Source organism: Ursus arctos, unplaced genomic scaffold, assembly GCF_023065955.2.
Source record: "Ursus arctos isolate Adak ecotype North America unplaced genomic scaffold, UrsArc2.0 scaffold_19, whole genome shotgun sequence".
Taxonomy (NCBI): Eukaryota; Metazoa; Chordata; class Mammalia; order Carnivora; family Ursidae; genus Ursus; species Ursus arctos.
The window spans coordinates 55,481,044-55,506,226 of NW_026622863.1; the positions used below are offsets into that span (position 1 = coordinate 55,481,044).

The 25,183-nt window shown below is 43.8% G+C and overlaps 1 protein-coding gene across 24 annotated transcripts in view; it reads left to right on the forward strand.

Moving 5' to 3' along the window:
* Nucleotides 1-25,183, forward strand: part of LOC113249186 (zinc finger protein 420-like) — a 237,286-nt gene that overhangs the window by 19,958 nt on the left and 192,145 nt on the right. For 21 of the 24 annotated variants that reach the window (XR_008960058.1, XR_008960059.1, XR_008960063.1 and 18 more), the window contains exons 2-4: nucleotides 20,160-20,234; nucleotides 23,267-23,393; nucleotides 23,880-23,975. Coding sequence is in view for 15 of the 24 variants with exons in the window: in XM_057313977.1 (XP_057169960.1) it covers nucleotides 20,220-20,234; nucleotides 23,267-23,393; nucleotides 23,880-23,975 (238 nt within the window). In the remaining 9 variants the exon portion in view is untranslated. Of the gene's footprint in view, nucleotides 1-6,221; nucleotides 6,311-20,159; nucleotides 20,235-23,266; nucleotides 23,394-23,879; nucleotides 23,976-25,183 lie in introns of all 24 variants that reach the window. The other 3 variants (XM_057313978.1, XM_057313979.1, XM_057313980.1) reach the window with 3 other exon arrangements.

Consider the following 25,183-nt stretch of genomic DNA (forward strand, 5'->3'; position numbering starts at 1 on the left):
ATGGAAGTTTTGTCAAATTAGACATAACATATAGTATTATTAGTGTTAAGTTCAATAGGCTGATATTGGATGAAGAAAATGTACAGATCCTAAAATCTCTATTAGGTTTCTCCAAAGAATCAGTAGAATGGATATGCACGTATCTGTGTATATTTTTTATCCGTATTTCTATAGATCCACAGATATAGAGATAGGCGTATTATATATAGAAATAGATGTCTATCTCTCATATACAGAGAGAGTGGAAGATTTCCTTAAATGAATTTGCTAATACGATTGTGAGAGCTGCCAAGATTGAAGTCTGCAAAGAAGGCCAGTAGGCTGGTGACCCAGGGAGGTGCTGATGTGGAAGCTTGAGAACCTGAAAACAGTCTGGAGACAGACATAGGTGAGTAGGAAAAAGCACTTCTGAAATATACAGGTAATCACTGCGGTCCCTAGAATGGACTGTCTAGCTGGTATGGCCTTATTTGGGTAAAACTTTAATATAAACAGGAAAAATGCAAATAAATTCTAAAAAGAGTTGAACATCATCTTCTAAAGTAGACTGTTGTGACTGCATGTATGAGAACATGCAGCATTTTCAAGCATGCACTAGTGCATACCTTCCACTAAAGACAGAAAATCAGAATTGTGGTAGGATGTTAAATAATACTGTTTAACAATACTGTCACGGACCGTGTTCACAATATACGCCACTGAGAGAGTAAGGAGCACTGCCGTTTTAGGTTGAAATTCGTGGCCCAAAGATGGGGAGTGATACAGTGGGGTAAGAATGAGGGCCAGGGATAAATGGAGAATGCGGAGTTTGGGGGCTTGGGGTAACAGAGCCGCAAGGGAAGAGAGGGTAGGATCCGTGTTAGTTTCTTAGGGCTGCTGTACAAATGATCACAGCCGGCTGGCTAAGGAACCCGAAAAATCACTGTCTCCCAGTTCGGAGGTGCTTGGACGTGTGAAGCCACGCTGTTGGCAGGGCCACACCTTATCTCAAGAATTAAGTCTTTCATCTTTCTAACTTCTAGGGACCGTCTGCTGTCTTGGACTTTCCTTGGCTTGTAGATGCATCACTCTGTCCTTCCTCTTCACACACCCCTCTGTGTGTGTCTAATTTTCCGTCTTCTCTTGATGCCCGGGTGGCTCAGTCCGTTAAGCATCTGCCTTCGGCTCAGGTCATGATCCCAGTGTCCTGGGGTCGAGTCTGGCTTTGGACTCCTTGCTCAGCAGGGAGCCGCCTCCTCCCTCTGCTTGCTGCTCCCCCTGCTTGTGCTCTCTCTCTCTCTTACAAATAAATAAAATCTTAAAAAAAAAAAAAAAAAAAACTTCTCTCTTCTGAATAGGACACCAGTCATTGAATTGGGATTTACCTGAATCCAGTATGACCTCATTTTAGCTTGATGACATCCTACTGCCCAGTAAGGTTACAATTACATGTAGTGAGGATTAGGACCAAGCATATTTGAGGCACACTGTGTAACACAACGTGAATAAAAAGCACTAGGTGGTTAAATGGCACTGAGGGATTAATGTGCACTACAGGTTTGAAGGTTGGGGGTGGGGTGTATGCAGGGACATTAAGAGTATGAAGGATATGTGTGTTGAGGGGATAAGGGGGAAGGAAATCGGGAAGGAAGTGGATAATGGATGAGGAATTGGCAAAGGGAGTTAAAAGGCAAGTTTGGGTAAAAGGCATGCAAACCTTATTATTTTTTTTTTTTAAAGATTTTATTTATTCGACAGAGATAGAGACAGCCAGCGAGAGAGGGAACACAAGCAGGGGGAGTGGGAGAGGAAGAAGCAGGCTCCCAGCGGAGGAGCCTGATGTGGGGCTTGATCCCAGGACCCTGGGATCACGCCCTGAGCTGAAGGCAGACACTTAACCGCTGTGCCACCCAGGCGCCCTGCATGCAAACCTTATTGCTTATGAAGGGTTAAAGAACATGGGGGTGAAAGGGGGATAGTTGCTTGTGGATGGAGGCCTGGGGGTGTTAAAAGTGTTTCAACCAGAGGTAAAGAAGTGGGAAGAATAGATGATGCCCGGGGAACGTAATGGACAGAGAGTTAATGGAGTGGAGGGGGATCATGAGAACTGGGAGAATAGTGGGCATCAGTAGAAGAACGTGTCCATGAGAAAGAGTCAGGGAGTGTAGGGTTGGGGAAATGGGTGCAGGGTCATGAGGAAACTAAGGACTCCCAATAAATGATGGCTCAGATATTGAGGACAGTGGATATAAAAGACGCAATAAATAGGCTAAAGTTACTGGAATCGGGGGTGGGGAGGGGATAAATGGCAATAGAGGAGGAAAGAATGCATGGAGGTTCTTGGTACAATGGAAGGAAGGTTGGACTGAGGGCTCTAGGATCAGGCAAAAAAGGGGTTTATTGGTTTATTGGTGTAGAGGTCTAAAATGCTCCCAGTGGACTTAAAAGAGCAATGAACAAGGCTAGAAGGGTCATTTTCAGGGAAAGAGTTAGGTTTCATGGAAATCTAAAGGTGGAGAGATTGAGGTCACAATGGGGGATAGAGAGGAAGGAGAGGAGGGTTGGAGCTGGTGGTGATGGAAATCGCAGGGGTACATTTAGAGGTCGCTAATCCTACTCATTAATTCTCTGATTTGCACTTGATTCAAATCTGTCAACTATTTGTAATTCCAGCCCATGCCAGTAACCTTACATAAAATACCGAGTACTCCTTTCAGTTGAGTAGGTAGTAAACGACCATAGGTAAAATTTAGAGTAAAGTGACTGCTGACCTAGGTTCCTGAGAAGATCCAATGCCTCATGAAACCTTGACTCTAACCTTATAGGGTCCTAAACAGAAAGCCCAGCGAAGTTCACTGAAATTCAGACTTAACAGAATTATATTTTTAGGAGCTCCTAAATACTTGCAATTTGTTACGGTACTGATAGAAAACAAATACACATAGGCGTATCATTAATTGTAAAATTAAAAGTATAAACTTGGGACACCTGGGTGGCTCGTTCAGTTAAGTGTCTGCCTTCAACTCAGGTCCTGGGATCCAGTCTCGCATCAGGCTCCTTGCTGAGTGGGGAGGCTGCTTCTCCCCCTGCCTGATGCTCCCCTTGCTTGTGCGCACGCTCTCTCTGACAAATAAATACAATCTTAAAAAAAAATTATAAACTTATAAAATATCTTATAAAATATCTAAATAAACTTATAAAATATCTAAAGTAAAAATTTTCATTATTATCCCCAATCTTCAGGCATAACAATTTGTGAGGTTGAGCTGGAGCCTCCCTCTTACACAATTTCAGACTATAACACATGTAGAGGCTAAAATATTTTATACTTGGTTCGGTGTTTATGTAAATATCGTCGTATCAAACTTACTGTCAAATTGCATTCCTTAATCGATGCTATATTAAGCTGGCGTTTCCACACCAGTAGAAAATGAATGTACTGCAACATGAAAACATACCATATCCCACAGTAGTTATAAATATGTCCTTGTTGAAACGTTCTCCTGTTTATACAATTACAGTTGGATGTACAGGTCTGCTGTTATGCACATCACGCAGTGTGGCTCTTTGATTTGTACACGTGGGACTTAACTGGGTTAAAGTTCTGGGACAGAAGATTGTTGCACCATCATGACTTGCATTGTTACACTGAATGGACAGTTTCTGAATTCCTATGAAAAACAAAACAAAAACCCCGTAGTGTCGTACCAGCTATGCTTCCACTGCTCAAGAAATTAAACAGGGAAGCCATAGACTGAAGTGTCTCTAATGCCTCAGTTGTGTCTGTAAGGAAACCACATCTTAATTCACAGTCACTACACTGGAGTGGAAGAAAATGAACTTAAGAGCAAACAATTACAGTCAAATAGGCCTTCCAAAAATAAGTTAACTTCTTAAGGTATATCCAGTCAAACACCGTCCTTGCTTCCCTTCTACATTCTCTCATTAAAAACCTCACTCCTACGGGCTCCTGGGTGGCTCCGTCGGCTAAGCACATGCCCTCCGGTCAGATCATGATGCCAGGGTCCCGGGATAGAGCCCCACAGCGGGCTTCCTGCTCAGCGGGGAGCTTGCTTCTCCTTCTCCTGCCACTCCGCCTGTTTGTGTCCTCTCTTTTTCTCTCTCTGCCAAATGAATAACTAAAATCTTAAAAAAATAAAAATAAAAACTAAAAAACCTCACTCCTGGCTCCTACGGGTGGAGCATGCCTAAACATTTAAAAACAAGTTAACTGCTGAAATTCACTCTTAGAAATTGGAAGATACGTCATTTCATCTTTTAACACCACACAGGACCACCTTTCACGTTGAACCCTTTCTCACTTGGCCTGGACATCTTCCCCACCTTGTCAGTGGGCAGCGGACTCAAGGTGCCATATTTCCCCGCCCCTCTCCGCTCACTTTCGCACATGCGTGCAGCGCAACGGCGCGACTCTGCCCTCACTTCCCCAGACTTCACCCTTAGTAATGGCTCCCATAGCGCCTGCGCAGAAAGAATTTCCTGCCGAGTGCTGCCCATGCGCTGGGAGTGCGCGTGGCACACACAGCCCGCCTCAGAGCCAAACCTGCCGTCCTGTGCTCCTCCCGTCACCAGTCCCGGTCTCCACAGCAGGACCCCTGAATCCCGTCTCAACCAGGCCCACACGCCTGAGTTCACAGTTCAGGCAAGGTAAGGACCAGAGACTATGGACAGACCGGTCCTCCCTCTGACCGTCGTGCTATCACACTGGGAGTTTTGATGCCCTCTCCTTTTCCTGTTACTAAAACTTCACACATCCGTACAAAGAGAATGCCAGTGAACCACTCAAGGACCTGACTCTGGCATCTGCCACAACGGAGAGTACCCCAGAGCAGGCGGGCATCAGGGACGGAGCCTGGGTGGCTCAGCCGGTTAAGCGTCTGTGCCTGATACCGGGGTCCTGGTATCAGCAGAGAGCCTGCTGCTCCCCCTGCTTGTGCGCTCTCTCTCGCTCTCTCTCGCTCTCTCTCTGTCAAGTACATTTTAAAAATCTTAAAAAAAAAAAAAAAAAAAGTCCCTTCAGATTCTGTCAAAATGGCCACTTAGGTCATGAACTTGCCCTCTGCTCCACTGCCCTTCCCGGATCCTCCCTTCTCAGAACAGCTCCGCGAACAGAGCTCCTGGCATATCTGCCTCCTGGGTTGCTCCAGTTGCCATTCACACGATTTCCTGAGGCGCAGACTCAGATAAAGGAGAGCAAAGGGTTTCCAGGTTGGGGAGTCGGTTTACCTTTCTAGTGAAAACAGTGCTTCCAAGGTAAGACCTAGCATCCCACCTTCCATTCCTGGGATGGCCACTGATAGTCCACATTTTAAAGTTAAGCCACTAGACCCACGTTTCATGGCACTACGGTAGAGAATGCAGGCAGAGCATATCTGAGGCACCCACCCCCACCATCTTATGTCAACACCAACAGTTCCTGGTGAGTTCCCAGGAAAGAGTTTACTATTAGCGCTGTGAAGTTTACAGGAAGAAGGCTAGTGAGCGCTGATGTCTGAGCAAGTCTCTGTCTGGAAAACAACATGTATACATTACTGCTATGTTGATTGAGCACTAATTTTGTGTTCCCAAGGAAGTTACAGTGGACCATGTTGGGAACTTAATATATATGATGTGATTTAATCCCCATAATATCCTGTGAGCTGGGCACTAGGTGTCCTGTAATAACCATAAAGAGGTAGGTACTGGGCCTACATAGGTGGCTCTGTGCTTCATCCTCTGTTATCCTATTGATTAAATAAATGTTTGTATACTGTAGGAGCGAAATACAGATGAATGGAAAAATGCAGAAAGGAAGGGTAGATTCGTAGTTCTGAGAGTTCTCATTGTACTTATATTTTTTTAACAGGATAGAAAAATGTTTGAGTTTATAAGTATATGACAGTTTTCCTGGACTTTGTACACGTTTATCAGCAATATATGATAATTTTAATTCCTGCACATTGGTGTTATTTTTTTTTCCTGAAGTTTAGCCATTCTAGCAAATAGGAAGAGTCATCTCCCTGTAGTTTCCGTGCTTTCTGGGAGGAGTGGTTAAAGAAAATGTGATACATATATATCTATGTGTGTGTGTATATATGTATATATATGTATGTATATGTATATATGTGTGTATATATTTCTGCCATGTAATATTATTTATGATATAAAAATATATATCATAGAATAAATTATGTATCATAACATATAACATCTATAATATTTATATCTGTTTATCTATCTAGATATCTAGACATCTGTATCCAAAATTCAGCCTTTAAAAAAGGACATGCTTCCATTTGGGACAAAGTAGGTGAGCCTGGAGGATCTTACTGTAAGTGGGATAAGCCACACAAAATGGCAAATACTGTATTATCTCGATTATATCTGGAATCTAATAAGTTGAACTCATAAAAGCAGAGTACAATTGTGATGGTCAGGAGCTGACTGAGGGTAAAATGGCAGATGTTGGTCAAATGGTACAAAATTTGAGTTATTCAGGATGAATAAAATCTAGAGCTCTGAAGTACAGCATGACAACTATTATGTCTGTTATTCTTCACCACAGTCAGAGGAACCCAGGGGTCTCCCACCTGGCTACCATGAAGGCAATTGCTTCTACGGAGGGAGGAGAGGGCCCTGGATGACTAATGCCTCTTTCTCTAAGATGGAAGGAGATTCAGATTCTTGTGCTAGTCTAAACCCAGTCTACACAGGACAGCCGCAAAGGTTAAAAGAGTCCCTGGTTCTGGAGAGTGTGCCCCAGCGAGATTGACCAGATGCCCCCATAGGGATCCAGGTACCAGGAAGGTGAGACTTAGGCTGGGCCATCAGGTAGAGCATGGATCTTTCCTGATGGAGCCTTATCCTCAGATGCAGGATATGTGTCTGCTGTTTCCTGTCCCTGAGCAGGGCTCCCTGAAGTAAGATGCCTCTACTCCAGTGCCTACAGGTTACAGCTAGCTGTGCTTGTGGTCATGACTGTAGGAGTTTCAGTGGGTCTTAGCCTTGCACTGTGAATGGTCTTCTTCCCTCCTGAGTTTGCAGTAACACAGGACCTAGTGTGGTAAGTTTTAATCATTATTCCTGTCGCCACTTAGAGATTCTGCAGTGAATGTGAGGGGCTCCAGCTTCTTGAAGGACCAACAAATTTGTAACCATGTTTGTGGAGCTGTCTTCACAACCCACACCCAAGTACATATTAGGTGATGTAATATCTCATATTGAAAGATACACGTTCAAAGATATTTTTGAGTGTCTCTGCATTCTTTCAGGATACATTATTTCACTCCTGAATGGTCTCTGAACTTATCTCTTGGTACCATTAATGCCATGTAATTGTATGGAGAATTATACAATAATTATAAAAGCATTCATTCTACAGCTGTAACTCTGTATTTATTACTAGAATAGATTATCCAGTTCACAATTTTACCTACAAGTGTGACTGGCTTGTAATTGTATACAACACTCTGTGAGGCATGAATATATAAATGGCTGACATGGAAAAGAACAGTACATTTTTCTCATGAGATGAGAAAGTTTTGTAATTCCCCAGGATACAGAGAAGGACCTGGATACACAGTCGTCATCACTCAAGAGAATAAAGGTGCTGGCAGCTGGGAAACATGGGCTGATTAAGGCTGAGTTGTTCACTTCCCTCCACATAATCCACTGAAAAAGAGAGAAATTACAACGATGGAAGAGAGAGTATCAAAAATTACAAAGTTAATTTGGATCAACTTTTTATGTGTTGTGAACTTAGGAAGATCTTTAGCAAGGACTCTATCTTTAATAATTACCAAGGTGTTTAACAGTGCGGACAGATTTTATCAGTGCAATGAATCTGGGCAAAATGTTACCATGGGTCAAATCCTAATAAACAGCAGAGAACTCCGTTTCTAGAGAACCAGCACAAAAGAAATAAATGTGAGAAAGTCTTTTAGCAAAGCTCAATCCTTATTAAATGTCATTGTTTCCTTACTGGAGAGAAGACATACAAATATAGCAGTGTGGCAAAGTTTTTAAGCACAGTCTTCCAAACACGCTCAACAAAGAGTTTTCATACTGAGAAGAAACCTTACATATGTGAGGAATGTGGCAAAGCCCTAACCAGTACTCAATTTTTTTAAATCAGAGAGTGTATACGGGAGAAAAACCTTAGAAATGTAAAGAATGTGTAAAGCTTTTACCCAGAGTTCTAGCCTTCCTGCCATCAGAGAACTCATTTTGGGGAGAAACCTTACAAATGTAAGTAACATGGCCACACCTTTAACCAGCACTCAACCCTTTCTTCACATCAGAGAATACATACTGGGAAGAAAACTTACAAATGTAAAGATTTTGCTGAAGCCTTTATTGCTCAGACTTTCCTTGACATCAGAATATATGTACTTGGGGAGAAACCCAACAAATGCAGAGAATATGGCAAAGCCTTTAAACAGAATGACCACCTAAGTAAACATCTATGCATTCATCCTGGGAGAAACCCCCCAAATGTAAAAAATATGGCAAAGCCTTTGTCTGGATTTCAAGCCTTCCTTGACAGAAGACAATACATGCAGGGGAGAAACCCTACAAATGTAGAGAATATAACCAAATCATTAACTAGAGCCATCACTTGACTATACATTAGAGAATTCATAGTGGAGAGACAACGTACAAATGTAAAGAATGTGGTAATGCCTTTACCCTGAACTTAACACTCGACATCAGAGAGTACATACCAGATAGAAACCCTAAGGGGTGCCTGGGTGGCTCAGTCAATTAAGCATTTGCCTTTGGCTCGGGTCATGATCTGAAGGTCCTGGGATCGAGCCCCGTATCAGGCTCCCTGCTCAGTGGAGAGCCTGCTTCTCCCTCTCCCTCTGCCCCTCCCTTCTCTCATTCCCTCTCGCTCTATCTCAAATAAATAAATATATAAAAATCTTTAGAACCCTAGAAATGTAATGAATAGGGGAAATCCTTTCTTTTAAATACACATTTTGGAAAAAAAAAAAGCCATAAAAACATTAAAGATGTAAAAACTGGCCATTTATGTAATGAAAAAAAAAACAAATCTAAATAAACATCAGAGATTCACAGCAGAATGGACTAAGCCTGCACCACTTTTAAGACATTAATCTGGTCCAGATTTTCAGTGGAAACTTGCAGGATTCTACATCTTATGTCATCTTTTTTTTTCCCTTCGTACCAGTGGAATCAGGGCGAGTGTGAGAGGTTCTCAGTCATCTGAATGTAGCCACCTGTGGGTCGTAATTTCTAAGTGGAATCCCAGACACCTTGGAAGCTTTTGGCCTGAAGCATTTTCTGCATGATTTTAGATAGAGACTTCTTTTCTAATTTCACAGAATGTCCAGAGGTGTGTCCATTGGCAACTCCGTCCCCTTGAGAGACTTCCAGGCCATTAACATCAGTCCTAGGACTCCAGTTGGGGGAAGCATTAAGTCACAGTCCCACACTCTATCGGCCCCTCCAGCATCCTGTGCCAGATTCTCCATGGGCTGGTCAATATCACAGTTTCTATGTAGATACGAGACAGGAAGAGCAACAAATATTTCACAAACACTAAGTATTGGATCTGGTTCTGCTGTACTTTGTGACAAACAGATAAACTTACTCTATACAGCGTTCGGATGTACCTCAGATGTTTTGTGTTTCAGACTTACTGTGGTTCTCATTCTGTGCGTGCACAAGCTGATGGGCCAACGCATTGATAGGAACAACACACACCTAGATCCTCTCCTGAGATAACACATACCCCCGGCATCCTTGTCCTAGGGAAGTATCTTTGTCATTTTTATACCCTCTCTGCCATCATTGTGATTTTTCTCTTTTTCATTAGACCATGTGGGAGCAATGGAACAACTCGGCCTTCACCAATGCATGTTTCCCCATGGCCAGCGCTTTTATTTTCTTGAGTAATATTCACAGTGTATTCAGGCTGTGTTCTGTATCCTGGAGGAATTACAAAACTTTCTCATCTCATGAGAAAAAAGTAGTCTGTTTTTCTCCATGTTAGTCATTTATATAGTCATGCCTCAGAGAATGTCATGTACAATTACAAGTCATTCACAGTTTAGGTAAAATTGTGAATAAGATAATCCATTCTAGTAATAAATAATAAATTATAGCCGTAGAACGAAACCTTTTATAATTATCGTAGAGGACACCTGGGTGGCTCAGTTGGTTAAGTGTCTGCCTTCGGCTTATGGGATGGAGTCCTTGGTCAGGTTCCCCACTCAGCAGGGAGTCTGATTTTCCCTCTGCCCCTCCCCCCTGCTCATGTGTGTGCTGGCTCTCTCTCTCTCTCTCCCCTGCAAATATAAATAAATAAAATCTTTATATATATAGAGAGAGAGAGGGGGGGGGCAGCTGTACAATTATATTGTGTTACTGGTCCCAGCAATAAGGCCAGAGTCTAATCAGTAATACAACTGTGTCCTGTAATAATGCAGAAATACTTGAAGTATCTTTGAATTTGTATCCTTCAATATGAGATATTATATTTGCCTAACATTTATCTGGGTGTGAGGCTTTGAAGACGGTTCCATAAAGATAAGCTAACGTGTCAAATGGTCCTTCAAGAAACTGGGGGTGAGGGAAACTGTCTCAGAAGTGTAATGCAACTGATGGGTGGGGAAGGTGCAGGGAAAGCTAGGTTTTAGGCAGTGCAGGCATTGGAGACTAAGTGGTGAACACTGTCTCGTATCCTAGGAGAAGTGTTGAAGTCTCGACAGATGACAGTGCTCAAGGAAAACCACTAGCATATTTAAGTGCTTTCAGTTATAATTGTAATAGTGAGCTGCAGGGAACAGAAGAAAATACAGGTGGTGTTTCAGCTGATGTATAATAAGAATTATGGTGGCTAGCAAGTAATGAACAATCATTTTGCGTCCGAGTTCAAGTTCAGTGGATTTGGTGATGTGCTGGAGTTCTCCCGGTTTGTATTAAGCTTTGAGGCCAGTGGACTGTTTTGAAAAGAAACAGGTTACGAGGGTAGTCCTCAGATGTCTCAATTTTAACAAGCAATCTTATGGAGGAAACGTTCACCAAGCCTGGAAAATAAAAGTAGTGCAATTGGGGGACAGAAGGCATGAAGTATTTTATCGAATAAGAAGTTGCATTGCTTTTGAAATATCTAAAGGAGGACAGTGGACACGGTTTTTAAAACGGGGATTATTTATTCAATGTTAATTTAATGTAACACTAATTATAGTTATAATTTTAATGTAAATTTGTATTGTGTAATACATTAATTGTTGCAGAAGTGTGGCAGAGAGAATAGAGAGAGTTCTTACGGAGTCTTCACCCTGTTCCCTTGTTACCATGACATGACTGTGGTCCTTTTGACAAAACTTACAACTACGAATGGCCCATGAACATTATAGATATTTCAGAATTATTAGTATTTCACCAATTGTAATTATTTTTCCATCCACTGTAACAGGATTTTTTTTTCTTCATTGGTGCCCACAGTTCTTGGTCACCCCATTTCGAAGAGCGAAGAGGTAGACCAGACAGAGTGGTGGGCAGCAAAGCAAGGTTTATTGAGTGACAGCAAAGTGACAGTACAAAGCTCCAGAGGAGGGAGGGGACCCAAGAGGACTGCCACCGAACTTTCTAAGTTTAGGGGTTTTTAGGAGTTTGTTAGAGGAGCTGTTTTAATCTCATTAACCCTCGCTGAGCCTGTCATCCAGTCATGTTTTTATCACCTATCTATCACATGGGAAAGGGTGGAGGGCTCCTTCCAGGGTGGGGTAAAGTCCTTTTAAGGGTGGTTTCCTCTTAGGGTGGGGCCTCTCATCCCTGCCTGCCCGCCCACCTTCCAACTATCCCTCATCATCCACAAGGATGCGGTCCAAAATAGCATTTTATGGTCATCCTATCCCTGCAATATTCTTTGCTCTGTATCTGTTTTTCATGCTTTCCTAAATTTCATGACCTTGACAGGTTTGAGAAGACCTGCTCAGGTGTTTTTTATCTCTAAAATTGAATTTGTCTGATGTTTTTCTCATGATTGGATTGTGTTTATAGCTGCTGTGACGAACACTTAGGAGGCTTAGAGATGCAAACTCATAGAGAAAGTGATTTGTTCTATTTAACTTGGCCGTTAGAAAAGCAGAGATGAAGAGCCATGGTCCCCACCATCCAGAGACTTTCAGTCGAGAGCGAATGGTGTGCAGGTCAAAATCCATGTATCACTTTGGACACCCCAAAAACTTAACTCTTAACAGACAGCTTTTGACTGGAAACCTTACCAATAACATAGTCGATTACATACTGACTCTCTCTATATATCCATATCTATATATATTTATATAGATATTTATATATTTTTAATGTATATATAAATATTTGTATTTATATATATAAATATATAATAGTCTTACAATAAAAGTAAGCTAGAGAAATATTAAGAAAATCGTAAGGAAGGGGCGCCTGGGTGGCACAGCGGTTAAGCGTCTGCCTTCGGCTCAGGGCGTGATCCCGGCGTTATGGGATCGAGCCCCACATCAGGCTCCTCCGCTATGAGCCTGCTTCTTCCTCTCCCACTCCCCCTGCTTGTGTTCCCTCTCTCGCTGGCTGTCTCTATCTCTGTCAAATAAATAAAATCTTAAAAAAAAAAAAAAGAGAGAAAGAAAATCGTAAGGAAAATACATTTGCAGTGCTTTGCTGTATTTATCCAAAAAAATCTCTGTGCAAGTAGACCCATGCACTTCATGTCTTTCAAGAGTGAACTTTAGTTTCTGATAGTATTGGCCCATAAATCTCTACGTGTTTCTGTTAAATTGCCCATTATTTTTTGTTACAAAACAGACAGGGAATTGGCTTAAGTAGAATATAATCATACGAAGTTTCTGCTAGGCAAATGTAGGAAGAGAGAACTGGGAATATCCAATAAGCAAGGAGATCAGAAGCGTAGAGCCCTCTGCCTCTCCAGCTCCACCCAGAACCTTCTCTTCTGAAGCTTGTCTAGGTCTGGCCCCACCCTGGGTTCTCCCCTCACTGAACAGATGAGAGCGGGTCAGAGGTTTGGTTCACTGCTCCTCCCACATCTCAATGGTAAGTGCTCCTGTTCGGCTGACACCCCAAATCAGATATATGGAAGCAAATAATAAGGGAACAGAAGGCAAGCTAAGGACGAAGCAGAAGCTGATACCCCACAGCCTCTCTGCCACCACACTCCTGGGTGGGATGTGTGTGACATTCCTCCGGGGAAACTCCCAACATTCTTCACGTTAACGCTTTGCTAGAGGGAAAAACAACCTTAGCTTGACAATAACAAGGTCTCCAGTATCCTGTCTTCTTTAGCATATGAAAATCCTTTTGGACACCTTCCTTTTTCCTGACCTCCGCCTGAGGCATTCCTCACAACCACTCTGCACAGCTCTTTCTTCCCATTGGTCTAGTCCCTCTGCTTTAATAAAATCACCTTTTTTGCACCAAAGACATCTCAAGAATTCTTTCTTGGCCGTCAGCTCTCGATCTCACCAACGTTCCAAAACTACAGCACAAAGATTGTACGTTTGGTGCCTTGCTTTCTGTCTTTCTCATTAAATTCTGTGCCTGAAAGGGGCCGGGACAGGCCCCACCAGAATGTGCCACTTTGGCAGGTGTATTATTTGGGCCTGAAGGCAATCAAGACCCTGTGGGCCCAGGAGAAACTTTTGCTCCTCCCTTAACTACATAGGGGAATCTAAATTGGGGGCCCTTTCCAAAACCAGGGTTATTACAGGAGGTAAATTTTGCTTGAGTGATTCATCTGTATGGCAGAGCAGACATCTGATTGCCAATGTCGAGGAGCAGGAATTCATGTCCTTTTCAAGGGTCCTTCTAGCTGGACTAAGAATGAAATTGACAGATTACCCAGAGAAAATCAAAGTTAATGGCATATGTACAAGGAATCTCCATAGACATGGAAATTTTAAAGGCAACATGAGGTATATATGTGACTCTGAACTGAGGAGAAGGGAGTAGGGATCTGAGAATTCAGAGGAAAGGAACATCATTCGCAGGGCACTAGGAAAAGCAGATGTTTGGTAGACATTTGCCCTACCATAGAGATGAGTCACTCAGAGAAAATTTGTTAATAACATTTTTCTGGAAAATACCTTCAATTTAGATTCTTCTGTGTGGTTAAGTGAGGGACACACATTTCTCTTAAGACCATAGCGTCTCAAGTGTTTTCTGCTCAAAATAATCCTTACCCCAAAGTGGCGCCTTCCGGTGGGGAGTGGAGGCAGCTGTCCGGAACCTCTTCTCACCAAACACCTGCTCTTCTCCTTATTACCCTGTCAGCTGCATTTCTTTCTCTTGAAATCCCACACTCCCACTCCCTTCTCCTTGGTTCAGGATGACATACATACCTCCTTCTGCCTGCCTGACTTTGGAATTTCCATGTGTTTGTGTGTGCTCTTGAATTGTATTCTCTCCTGTTCATCTGTGTCATGTCAATTTGATTCTTAGCGCAGCTGGAACAACCTCATAAGGGTCAGGAATTCTTAGTGCCCAAAAAGGGGACCGGATATTCTTGCTCCGTGACAGCTTCAAGAGCCAACCCATTCAGCACCTGTTTTCCATTTCTAAACATCTAGTAGTCACTCAAGTTTTAAAAAGTGAATATACAGACATACGGTGAAGTGGCTGGAGGCCCTGTAGTGCCTTCAGCGGTTGTCATTTCGACCTTAGTCTGTACTTTGAAATTGCTTCGCTGCTTCTTGCTAGCTTATCTTTTAACTCAGGCAGGAGCCCAGTAGGCAAGGCATCCCAGGAAGGGAAAGAACACGACAACCTGAAACAACAGGGCCTGCCCTGAGCCGGCAAGACCCCACATGCCTGACGCCAGTGCAGTGACCGGCCTGACCTCTGCCACTGACCTGCATGTACCACCACCCTTGGTCCTGTGTTTTCTTTATTCAAACCTGAAGCACTTTCAGCAGTTTGGAGACAATCTTTGAGACACTAGTCCTCTGCCTTGTCTGCGGTCGCCTCCCTGGAGTAAATTCCCTCATGTTTTGTGACCACTCATCAGTCTGCTCTTGGCCAGGGCACAGGGAGGGGTCCCAGAGCACGTGGCTCCTGCGGTCCCAAACAGAGCAGGGTTGGCCACTCACTGTGACAAGGTCCGAGGCAGAGAGACACATGGCGGGGAGACGAGAGAGGAAGTTATTTCAGGGAGGCCCACACCGGGAAGACGGCCGAGCAACGTCTCAAAGATGGTCTCCAGAGTGCTGGAAATACGTCCAGGGTTATATAAGGAAAATGGGGGGCAAAAGGGAGGGGGTGCCTGCAGGCAGGCAGCCAAGGTTAAATCTGTCCTTGTCTGGGAGTCCGTCAGGGGTGGGGTCTTTCTGGCTCAGGCAGTCCCAGTTGTTTGAGGGGGTAGTTTCCGTTCCCTTCAGGGGATGCTTTGCCCTCAGGGTCTTCCTCGGGAGCCGAGAGACAAGCTGGAAAGAACCCAGCTCGAAAATCCAAGGTCAAAATTGAGGCAGCCATGGTCATCTTTCTTCCCTTTGGATTTTGTCAGCCGCGAGGGGCAGAACTAGGTGTGGGACCAACTGAGCCAAGTGTTCTTGCCCCCTTGGGTCCTGGTGACAAAGTAATTACCACAGACAATGGAACAACCACATCCTTCACCTGCCACAGTTAAGATCTGTGTGTGTGTGTGTGTGTGTGTGTGTGTGTGTATACATGCGTGTGGTGAGAACACTTAAGATAGCCTCTTCTAGCAAACCGGAAGTGTACAATACACTCGTATTAACTACAGTCACCGTGCTGTAATCAAACATTCGGCGTTCATGGATCCTGCATAATGAACCTTTTTACTATTTGACCAACATCAACATTCCCCTCATCCTCAGCCCCTGGGAACAAACATGCTAATCTTTTATACTTCTGCCTTTTTTTAGATTCTGCATATATGTGATTTCATACAGTATCTATTTTTCTGTGTGTGGCTTATTTAACTTAACAAAATGTCCTCTAGGATTATTCTGTTGCTGCAGGTGGAAGGATTTCCTTCTTTTTGGAGGCTGATACATGGACCAAGAATAAATCAGATGAGGTGCCTTTACCAGGAAGAGAGCTAATACCATAGATGAACTTTTTATTTTATTTTTTTGGACTTTATTTATTTGAGAGAGAGAGAGAGCAGGAGTGGAGTTAGGGGCAGAGAGAGAGGAAGAGGGAGAAGTAGACTCCCTGCTGACCAGAGGGTGGGATGTGGGGCTCAATCCCAGGACCCTGAGACCATGACCCCAGCTGTAGGCAGATGCCTAAACGACTGGGCCACCCAGGTGCCCGTCCCCCCCGCCCTCCCCAGAGATGAACCTTGTGTAAGGAGCTGCCTGCCTTGTGTGGAAAACATTTGTTTGACAAACATTTGCTCTTTCCTTTTTCCTGGGAAGGTACTTCCTCCTTTCTGCAATTCTAAATCCCTAGCCCCTTCTCCTCGAGTCACAAGGGCATGTAAGCATCAATCGCTTTTCTTTCAATCGCCTGTCTTTGAGTCTCATATTGTTGCAGGGTTCTTGTCTCAGGGAGTCAAGGAATGAATCTCATGGACTCAAGAGGGTGAAGTGAAAGCTGATTAAGGGAAGGTGAGAACAGAAAGAGAAAGCTCTGTAGAGTGAGACGGGTCCTGAATGGGTTGCCACTGAAGGCTTTTATGGGTTGGTCTTTTATTGAAAACTGGCCAGGGAACTGAAATCTTTTTAAAGTCTCTACTGCTGATAGCACCGTGATTACTTCTCTTTTGAATATATCATCTCTGACGTTTAAGACCAATGAGATGGTCTGGTTATGTTCCCTTATCACTGGTTTCTTTCACCTCAGTATCTCTCCACATCTGGGATTTCTGTGAGCCTGGTCATGTAGCCCCCTACCTATCTCTTCCTACCTCGCCCCACCTGTCCCTTACTCAGTATCTTTGAGGTTCCCATATTAAGAAATTTCTTTTTTCTGTTGTGAACCTGTCTTGTGCCTAATTACTAGAAGGACAAAGAATTGTGGGGCGCCTGGGTGGCTCAGTCGGTTAAGCATCTGCCTTTGGCTCAGGTCATGATCTCAGGGTCCTGGGATCAAGCCTCGCATTGGGCTCCCTGCTCTGTGGGGAGTCCGCTTGGCCCTCTCCCTCTGCCACTCCCCCTGCTTGTGTTCTCTCTCTCTCTCTCAAATAAATAAACAAAATCTTCAAAAAAAAAGGACAGAAAGTTGAGAACAGATGAAGAAAAATGTTTTCCTCTCCTACATATTCATTATGTTGGCAAAAAATGACCTCCTGCTTCAAAGCCAAAACAGAATGCCAAGGCAGAGTTTGGAATAAAGAGGGACAGTACCTTCCTTGCTCTGAGAGGCAAAGGAGGCCACAGCAGGTCAGGGCCTTCAGAACTGCAGGCCCACCTGGAGGACGGGTCAGGGGGTTTGGTAGGGAAATACAGTGACGGGGGAAACAAAGGCAGAAATTATTAAATTTCCTTACTACTTGCAGCCCACTGACAAGTCTTTGAGGCGGGCAGAGTGACATTCCTCTAGGGACTCAACTGCCTGGATGTTAACACTTCATTAAGGGCAAAAAGGCCATCTTAGCCCGGCCCCCAGGATCCTGTAAGTCTACTTTAACTTATAAAAATTCCTTTGGAAACTTCTTTATCTCTAAAGCTGTTGGCAATCATCCCCCAAGTCGATGTCCCACCAATAAACGTCTGAAGGGTCTCATTGCGTAAGGGACATGTGGGGCTGGGAAGGGAGAGCTAGGTAGGGGGCTCCATAATCACGCTCACAGAGATTCCAGAAATGCTCAGGCACAAGGAAACCAGGGATAAGGAAATAAACCAGCCCCCCCTGTCTTGGGTATCAGAGGTGGGCTCCTTTTATGGCTGTCACATTGTGACCGACAAGGAATAACCAGACCCTAAAGAAGTAAGCCGTGAAAGATGTTATCAGCAGTCCTCACTCAAACCGAGACTTCATAAGAATGTTAAGGCCACAAGCTCCCTGGTCAGGTCTAAATAAAAGACTGTCAGTCAAGGCCCACATTGGCAACCCTATCGGGACCCTCTCACTCTTGAGAGCTTTTTCTCTATCCTTGCTTAATAAAACTCTATCACTTTATGCTCACTCTCCTTTGTCCTGGGATTTATTCCTTGACTCCCTGAGAAAGAAGCTCGCACTCCAGCTTCAACAGGATCTAGCTGGTCTCGACAGGAGCTGTGTGTGCTACCAGCCTTGTTTATCCCGTTTTCAGTGTCGTACCACATTCCTTAAAAAGAAATAAAAAAAGGCTAAGGAGGGGAGTTTTCCCAAAAGAGAAAAAAGGTTACTTAAAAGGTTACTTGGTTTAATATCATGCCTCACGGGTGTTTTAATGCAGCCATTTTTGATTTTGTTCAAATTGATGCTTTTAAGTGGTTTCAGTTTCAGTCACCAGGAGAACCGTAGTAAGACTACCTCGTATTTTACAGTGAGAAACCACTGAATATTTTCTAGAATGGCTAAATTTCAGTGAAAGTACTGAGGAATTAGAATTCTTTTTTTTTTTTTTTTAAGATTTTATTTATTTGACAGAGAGAGAGAGACAGCCAGCGAGAGAGGGAACACAAGCAGGGGGAGTGGGAGAGGGAGAAGCAGGCTCATAGCGGAGGAGCCTGATGTGGGGCTCGATCCCATAACGCCGGGATCACGCCCTGAGCTGAAGGCAGATGCTTAACGACTGAGCCACCCAGGCGCCCCGAGGAATTAGAATTCTCATTTACACTCCTGATGTGGGAAACAAAGGCAAAAGGAAAAAATTAAATTTCCTTACTGCCAACAGCCCATTGACAAGTCCTTGAAACAGGAAGAGTGATCTTCCTCTGGGAGCTCAGCTGCCTTGATCTTAATACTTTGCTGAGGGCAAAAGACAATCTAACGATAACATCCCAACCTCCCAGGATCCTGTGAGTCTATGTTAACACATAAAAATTCCTTTGGAAACTTCCTTTACCTCTATCTTCCGAGATGTATTATTAACAATTATCCCCCAAGCATATGGCCCCCTGATATACATCCGAAGTGTCTAATGATTGAGAGTTTACTGTGGTAATAAATGAACTTTGCCCCAAAATAGCTAGCCCTGGCAACATCACGGAAGCCTTGTTCCCAAAATACTTGGGAGCTTGTGCAGTCCTTCTTCCCCTCCCAACTTGAACGTATGTACTCAGTCACCCGTTGCACCCCCAGTGCAGCTTTGTCTCCCCATGAGTCCTGTCCCCATGCTTTCATAAGCACCACCTTTTTGTACCATAGATGTCTCAAGAATTCTTTCTTGGCCATTGGCTCCAAACCCCGACATTCTACATCAATGGGAATTTGAAAAGTACATTCAATTTGGAAAATTATTTGGCGGTGACTTATGAGAATAAGCATTCCTAGTGAAGGGGAACATTTTGTCACCACAAAATACCTCTCTCTGGCCAAGGCTTATTTTAAAGAAACAAGGGAAAAGTTCTGAAACCCAGTACAAGTTGCCTTTTGCAAGACACATTTGCATTTATTAAGGGAAAGCTCTCTTCGTAAGGGTGCCTCCCTCTGTGTAGCAGAAAGAGGGAGAAAGTGTAAATCTCCAGAAACTGTGGTCAATGGAGAAGGCATGAATTTAAATCAGAGTAACAATCATAGCTTTGGTTACTGTTTTATCCCTGGTCACCTCCCCAAATGCTTCCCAATAGGATCCTATGTGGAATTTCAAAAAGGATTGTATCCAGAGCAGCCCCCCCCCCCCAAAGTTCGTCAGTCGGTGAGGGGGGAAACAACAGTGATGTTTTCATAAATGCTCCAGGCGATTCTAGATGAAGCCAGGGTTAAGCAGGCTTAACCATGACTAGAAGACAGCTGAGTGCAGGCTTGGCTCAAGGAGAGGTAACACGGGCCCTGCCACGGGAATCTGGAAGCATCAGGTCCATGCAGCATACTTTTCTTATGTGGTAGCAGAATTTGTGTGAGTCTGTGGGAGGGGAGGCCCCCTGAAAGCAGAGAAGGAAAAGTCAGGGATTGGTAGGAGATCAGAGTTTCTGAATAGCTCCAAGACACAAATGACTAGGATGTTGGGCGTTTTCTGTATTTCAAAGTCCTACCTGTAGGCAAGCTGTTTACCTCTGAAGAGGCTCTGTTGGGGGCATTAAAGGCGTTTTCTCCTGCTGCAGCTGTGATTTCTCCTGGAATCCTTCTGAGCAAGAAGTCCAGAGGACGAGGTGAAAGAAGAAATGGCCAGTTCTCGGGTAAGCCTGGCGTCCGAGTTCTGAGGCCCTGTCGTCTTTTTCTCGTGAAATTCCTTACATTTAGAAATTGTTAATATTGATTTTTTTTTCTAGTTCTGATGTTTCTGCTCTATGTTGACGCCCAATTTTTAAACCTTTTCAGACATGATACTCAAATTGGTCTTTAGAACCCTTCTCCCCTATGAGCCAGAGCCTTCTATCCCTTCTCTCCAACCGGGCTTAGAGTAGGCCATCAACAGTTGTCACTTTGAATGAAAGACCTGCCTGCCAGTATTGCAAATAGACCCTTGGTGACAGATCCTTGGGAAGGTGTTGAGTTAAAGATTCCTATTGCTGAAGGGGTCTGGTCCTGGGATATCAGTGATGGAAAATGGTCTTATTTAGGCCCCATCTGGAAGCCTTATCAGCTCTGTGTAGACCAGGAGTAAGAAAATGCACAGATAAACAGTGGATATGAAAAGATATGATATCCAGAATCACTTGGAATATTCTCTGAAAATCAAAGGGGGGGGGTTCATGTTCCTTAGAATGTGTCTAAAATACACTAAGTAGTACCGGACGAGGAAAGCATACGTGATTGAAGTTTGTATACATCGACCGTATTCTCATAATCTAATTGACATTCTGATTTACTGTTTAGGCCACAAGGATGTGGTTCCTAAATGGTGTGTCTCTTGATCAGATGGGGGCCCCCAAATTAGGGCACTGGTTAGGTGGAAGCTGGTGGCAGGGGAAGTGAGAGAACGCACTCGAGGCAGAACAGAGGCGCTAGAAGTTCATTGACTGCACAGCGAGGGAGCGGCGGACAGGACTGCAGAGGGCCTGTCTGCAAGGAGGCTGCGGCTGTTACTAAAGGGGGAAGATATGGGGAGATGGAATCTTCCCCTTTTGGGGAACTGAACCTGGTTGTAAGTAGCCCATTGGTTCGTTAGGGCCTACGGATCATTGGGGGTGGGTCACCTGATGGGCCTTTCGTGTTCAGCCAGGGGGTCACTGCCCCTTTCAGCGTTCCGTTGCTCAAGCCTGTTTGCCTAAAAGCAGCCTCTACGAAGAACAGACTGTTTCAGGGTTCTTGTCTGGTGGCGAGATGGAAGAATGGATCTCAGGGACACAAGAGGGTAAAGTGATTATCAAGTGAAGAGGAGAACAGAGGGAAGCAGCATCATCCACAAAGTGATTTATAAGCGTCATGTCATTGACAATGGCTCTTGCGTTCATCACCGTGACAGTTTTCTGCTCTGTCACTTCTCACGTGTATATAACTACTTCCTAAACATAGGGATGGGTGCATGGAATGGGAAAAGATTAGGTCGGTTTTGCGTGGATAACTTTTTGTTTCCGTCGTTCTTGTCACCTGCTGTGAACATTGGTTTAGAGTCCTCTCTGTATATTGACCTGTGTGTCCTTTTCTATTGACTCTAGAACCCATAACCTGGGTTACGACCGGATGCCTTGAATGTACTGGATGTTCTGGATGTTTGACAAAATAGTCACAAAAAATAGAAGAATAATGGGTTTACTCTCTTCGATTATTATTTTTTTATTAATTTATGAAAAAATTAGAGTAAACCCATTTACTCTCTTCGACTATTATTTTTTTATTAATTTATGAAAAACTGTTATATCTCCTAACTGTGAAATGCTCAGAAAGGTTCGTTGCCTTTCTTGCTATTCTAGAACCTAGAACCAATTCCTGTAAAACCCATTCAGTTCCAAGTCCTCCAAGAATTCTTCCTTTCTGAGCTCTACCTCTTTGTTATTCATAAATGCGTTCCTTCCCATCGGCTAAAGCCTTGTTAGAAATGCCAGAATTCTTGAACAGAAACTGCATTTTCATGAGATCTCCAATGCACTATTGTGAAATTCTAATCACATTAGAATTTGATGAGTATGTTTGTAACCCACCAACACTTCCACGTAAGAAGTAGACACAACTTATACTGTATGTTATAAACACAGAACTCAATAATGTGAATGCCCGTGTTGATGCCTTCAGTTTACAAATTCTCTTGGAGAAACACACAGTATTTATACTGGTTTTGTGTATCATCTGCCATCCTTTACCTCGAAGTTAAACAGTACCTGAGAGCATATTACTGTGTTAAAAATTATCTTAACTGCAGGGGCGCCTGGGTGGCACAGCGGTTAAGCGTCTGCCTTCGGCTCAGGGCGTGATCCCGGCGTTATGGGATCGAGCCCCACGTCAGGCTCCTCCGCTGTGAGCCTGCTTCTTCCTCTCCCACTCCCCCTGCTTGTGTTCCCTCTCTCGCTGGCTGTCTCTCTCTCTTTCAAATAAATAAATAAAATCTTTAAAAAAAAAAAAAACAAGAAAAAATTAACTGCAGACAGCAGGAAACTCACCTAAGGTGAGCCAGTTCTCCTCGTTTAACTCCGTTACCATGAGTTCACTCCTTGGTGAGTCACAGCAACTATACCAGGTGGTCTTGTCACACAAGGGAAACTTGATTTGTAGGAAATAAAATTACAGGGGATAACTTCCAAAACAGAGACTCACAGAGCAAGGGGAAATGATTTCCTTTTATTTCGGGTTAGGGTGGATCTTCAGAAAAGGGGAGCCTGTCACCTCATGTAGAGCTCGGCATAAAGTTGCACACGGACCTTAACAAAATGCTTCGTACATTCGGTAACTGAGGTTTGTGCTGCTCCGTGGGTGGAGAATATTAGCCTTATATTGAGGTAAAGGTAACTAGATCACTCCATGGGATACATCTGGGTCCCTCTGCCTCAAACTGGGCCAGCCCAAGCACTTCCCATGGGCGGTCATTACCTTTCATTGGATAGTTTCTGTTTTCCCCGCAGGAGACTCTGCCCACGGGGTGTTTTGGCTGAAGTAAAGGATAAGGTGGACAGAAGAAGTGAAGTAAAATGTGGGACCAAATTTGGGGGGGTAGTCAGGTAAGCAGTGAAAGTCAGATGTTGGGGTCTAGCTGGTGACACTAACTCCCTCTTGATCTTAGGGACCACTGTGAACTCTGTCGATGGCCACTTGGTGACGGTGGTATGTCTTGCAGGGACTGCTGACATTCGGGGACGTGGCCATAGAATTCTCCCAGGAGGAGTGGCGATGCCTGAGCCACACGCAGCGGGAACTGTACAGGGACGTGATGCTGGAGAACTACGGACACCTCCTGTTCTTGGGTGAGGATGACTCCTTCCAGATTTCCCAACCACTCTCGGGGTTTCATTCTTCTTTTGAAGACTGTCTCTTGGAAGATTCCCCTGGGAATGCCTGGAATTCAGATCCAGGCAGAAAGGGAAATAAGTAGGGGTTTGTAGATGGAGACAAAAATCTTCCTGATGTTTATTTTCAGCTTTAGCTTCCGCTTCCTTAGGGTCACATCATTTCTGTCGATTAGTGGTAGTTCTGAACCTGGCGTGGCGTGGAGCGGTACTGCCTGCATTTAAACTCCAGTTTTACGCCACCTTATCGTCTCGGTAGAACTTGGAAGTGCAAGTTAGGAAGTGAGTGTTTGAAACTCCTGCATGTTCTCTAGGGGCCGTTGGTGAACAGTGCTGGGGAAATCATCTTCTAGAATTCTACAATGTTCTCTCTTCCCTACTGAGCCCAGTAGTGGCTTGCAAGAATCCACAGCCATACTTATTTTCCCTTTCTCTATGAAACAGGTGTCATTGTGTCCAAGCCTGATTTGGTCTCCCTTTTGGAGCAGAGGAAGGAACCGTGGGGTGAGAAGAGGAACAAGGCAGTACTCTTTGATCCAGGTAGGTGGGAATGAATGAAGTCGATGACAAAGGGACGTCCAAGTCTGAAGGAGGAGGAAGATAGACCTTAAAATGGGGTTCCAGTAGCTCTGCTGGGATGAAAATCAGTTGGAAACGCCCAGGTGTATTTCTTCATCTCTCACAGAGGGACATCTGTTCGCCAACATTGTCATGGTTTCATATTCTCGTATAAGAGTGATAGAAATCATGGTGGAGTAAGTCTTCAGGGAATCATTATTTACAGTGAAGTAAGATAGAGAGCTGTGCCTGGCGGCTTAGTCAGTTATGCATCCGTCTCTCCATTTCGCTCAGGTCATGATCTTAGGGTCTTGGGAAGGAGCCCCACGTTGGGCTCAATGCTCAGCAGAGGCTGCTAGGAATTCTGTCTCTCCCTCTCCCTCTGGCCCTCCTCTGCTATGCTCTCACACGCTCTTTCTCTAAAGAAATGGACAAAGCTTCTAAAAAAATATAATGAAAATAAAGTAAGATAGAGAAACATTTTGATTTTTAAATAGATCTGCCAGGGGGCTCCCGGTGGCTCAGTCAGTTACGCGTTGACTCTTGGTGTCAGCTCTGGTGTTGATCTCAGTGTCAGGAAGTGGAGTGTGATGGGGGTTCCCTCTCCCTCTGCCGTGCCCCGCCCCTGCTCAGTCACACTCGCTTGCTCTCAATTTTTTTTTTCTCTCTCAAATTAGTAAAAAATCTTTAAAAAATCAATAGATTGGCCAGATGCTGATTAAGGAGAATACACTGGCAATTCATTAAAATCTGGATGTATTTTCATAGTAGCAATTAATAGAAGTTAAGAACATTAGCTATGCCATTGAAATGGAGAGATTTTTTGCAGATATCTGAAGAAAGCATAGCAAACTTTTCTGTAAAGGGCGTAAAATTAGTGTAAATCCACTTTTACTCAATAATTAACTTCAGTTTGAAAAGCATGAAAAGCACAACTCACAGATCATTATCTCAGAGGAACAAGAATGGTTCTTGAATGCTAGTAATAGGTATTTTGAACAAGAATCATACATTGATATTGCAGTGGTTTCTTTATTTTTTTATTTTTTATTTTTTTAAAAAGATTTTATTTATTTATTTGACAGAGAGAGAGAGAGCCAGAGAGAGAGGGAACACAAGCAGGGGGAGTGGGAGAGGAAGAAGCAGGCTCCCAGTGGAGGAGCCTGATGTGGGTCTCGATCCCATAACAC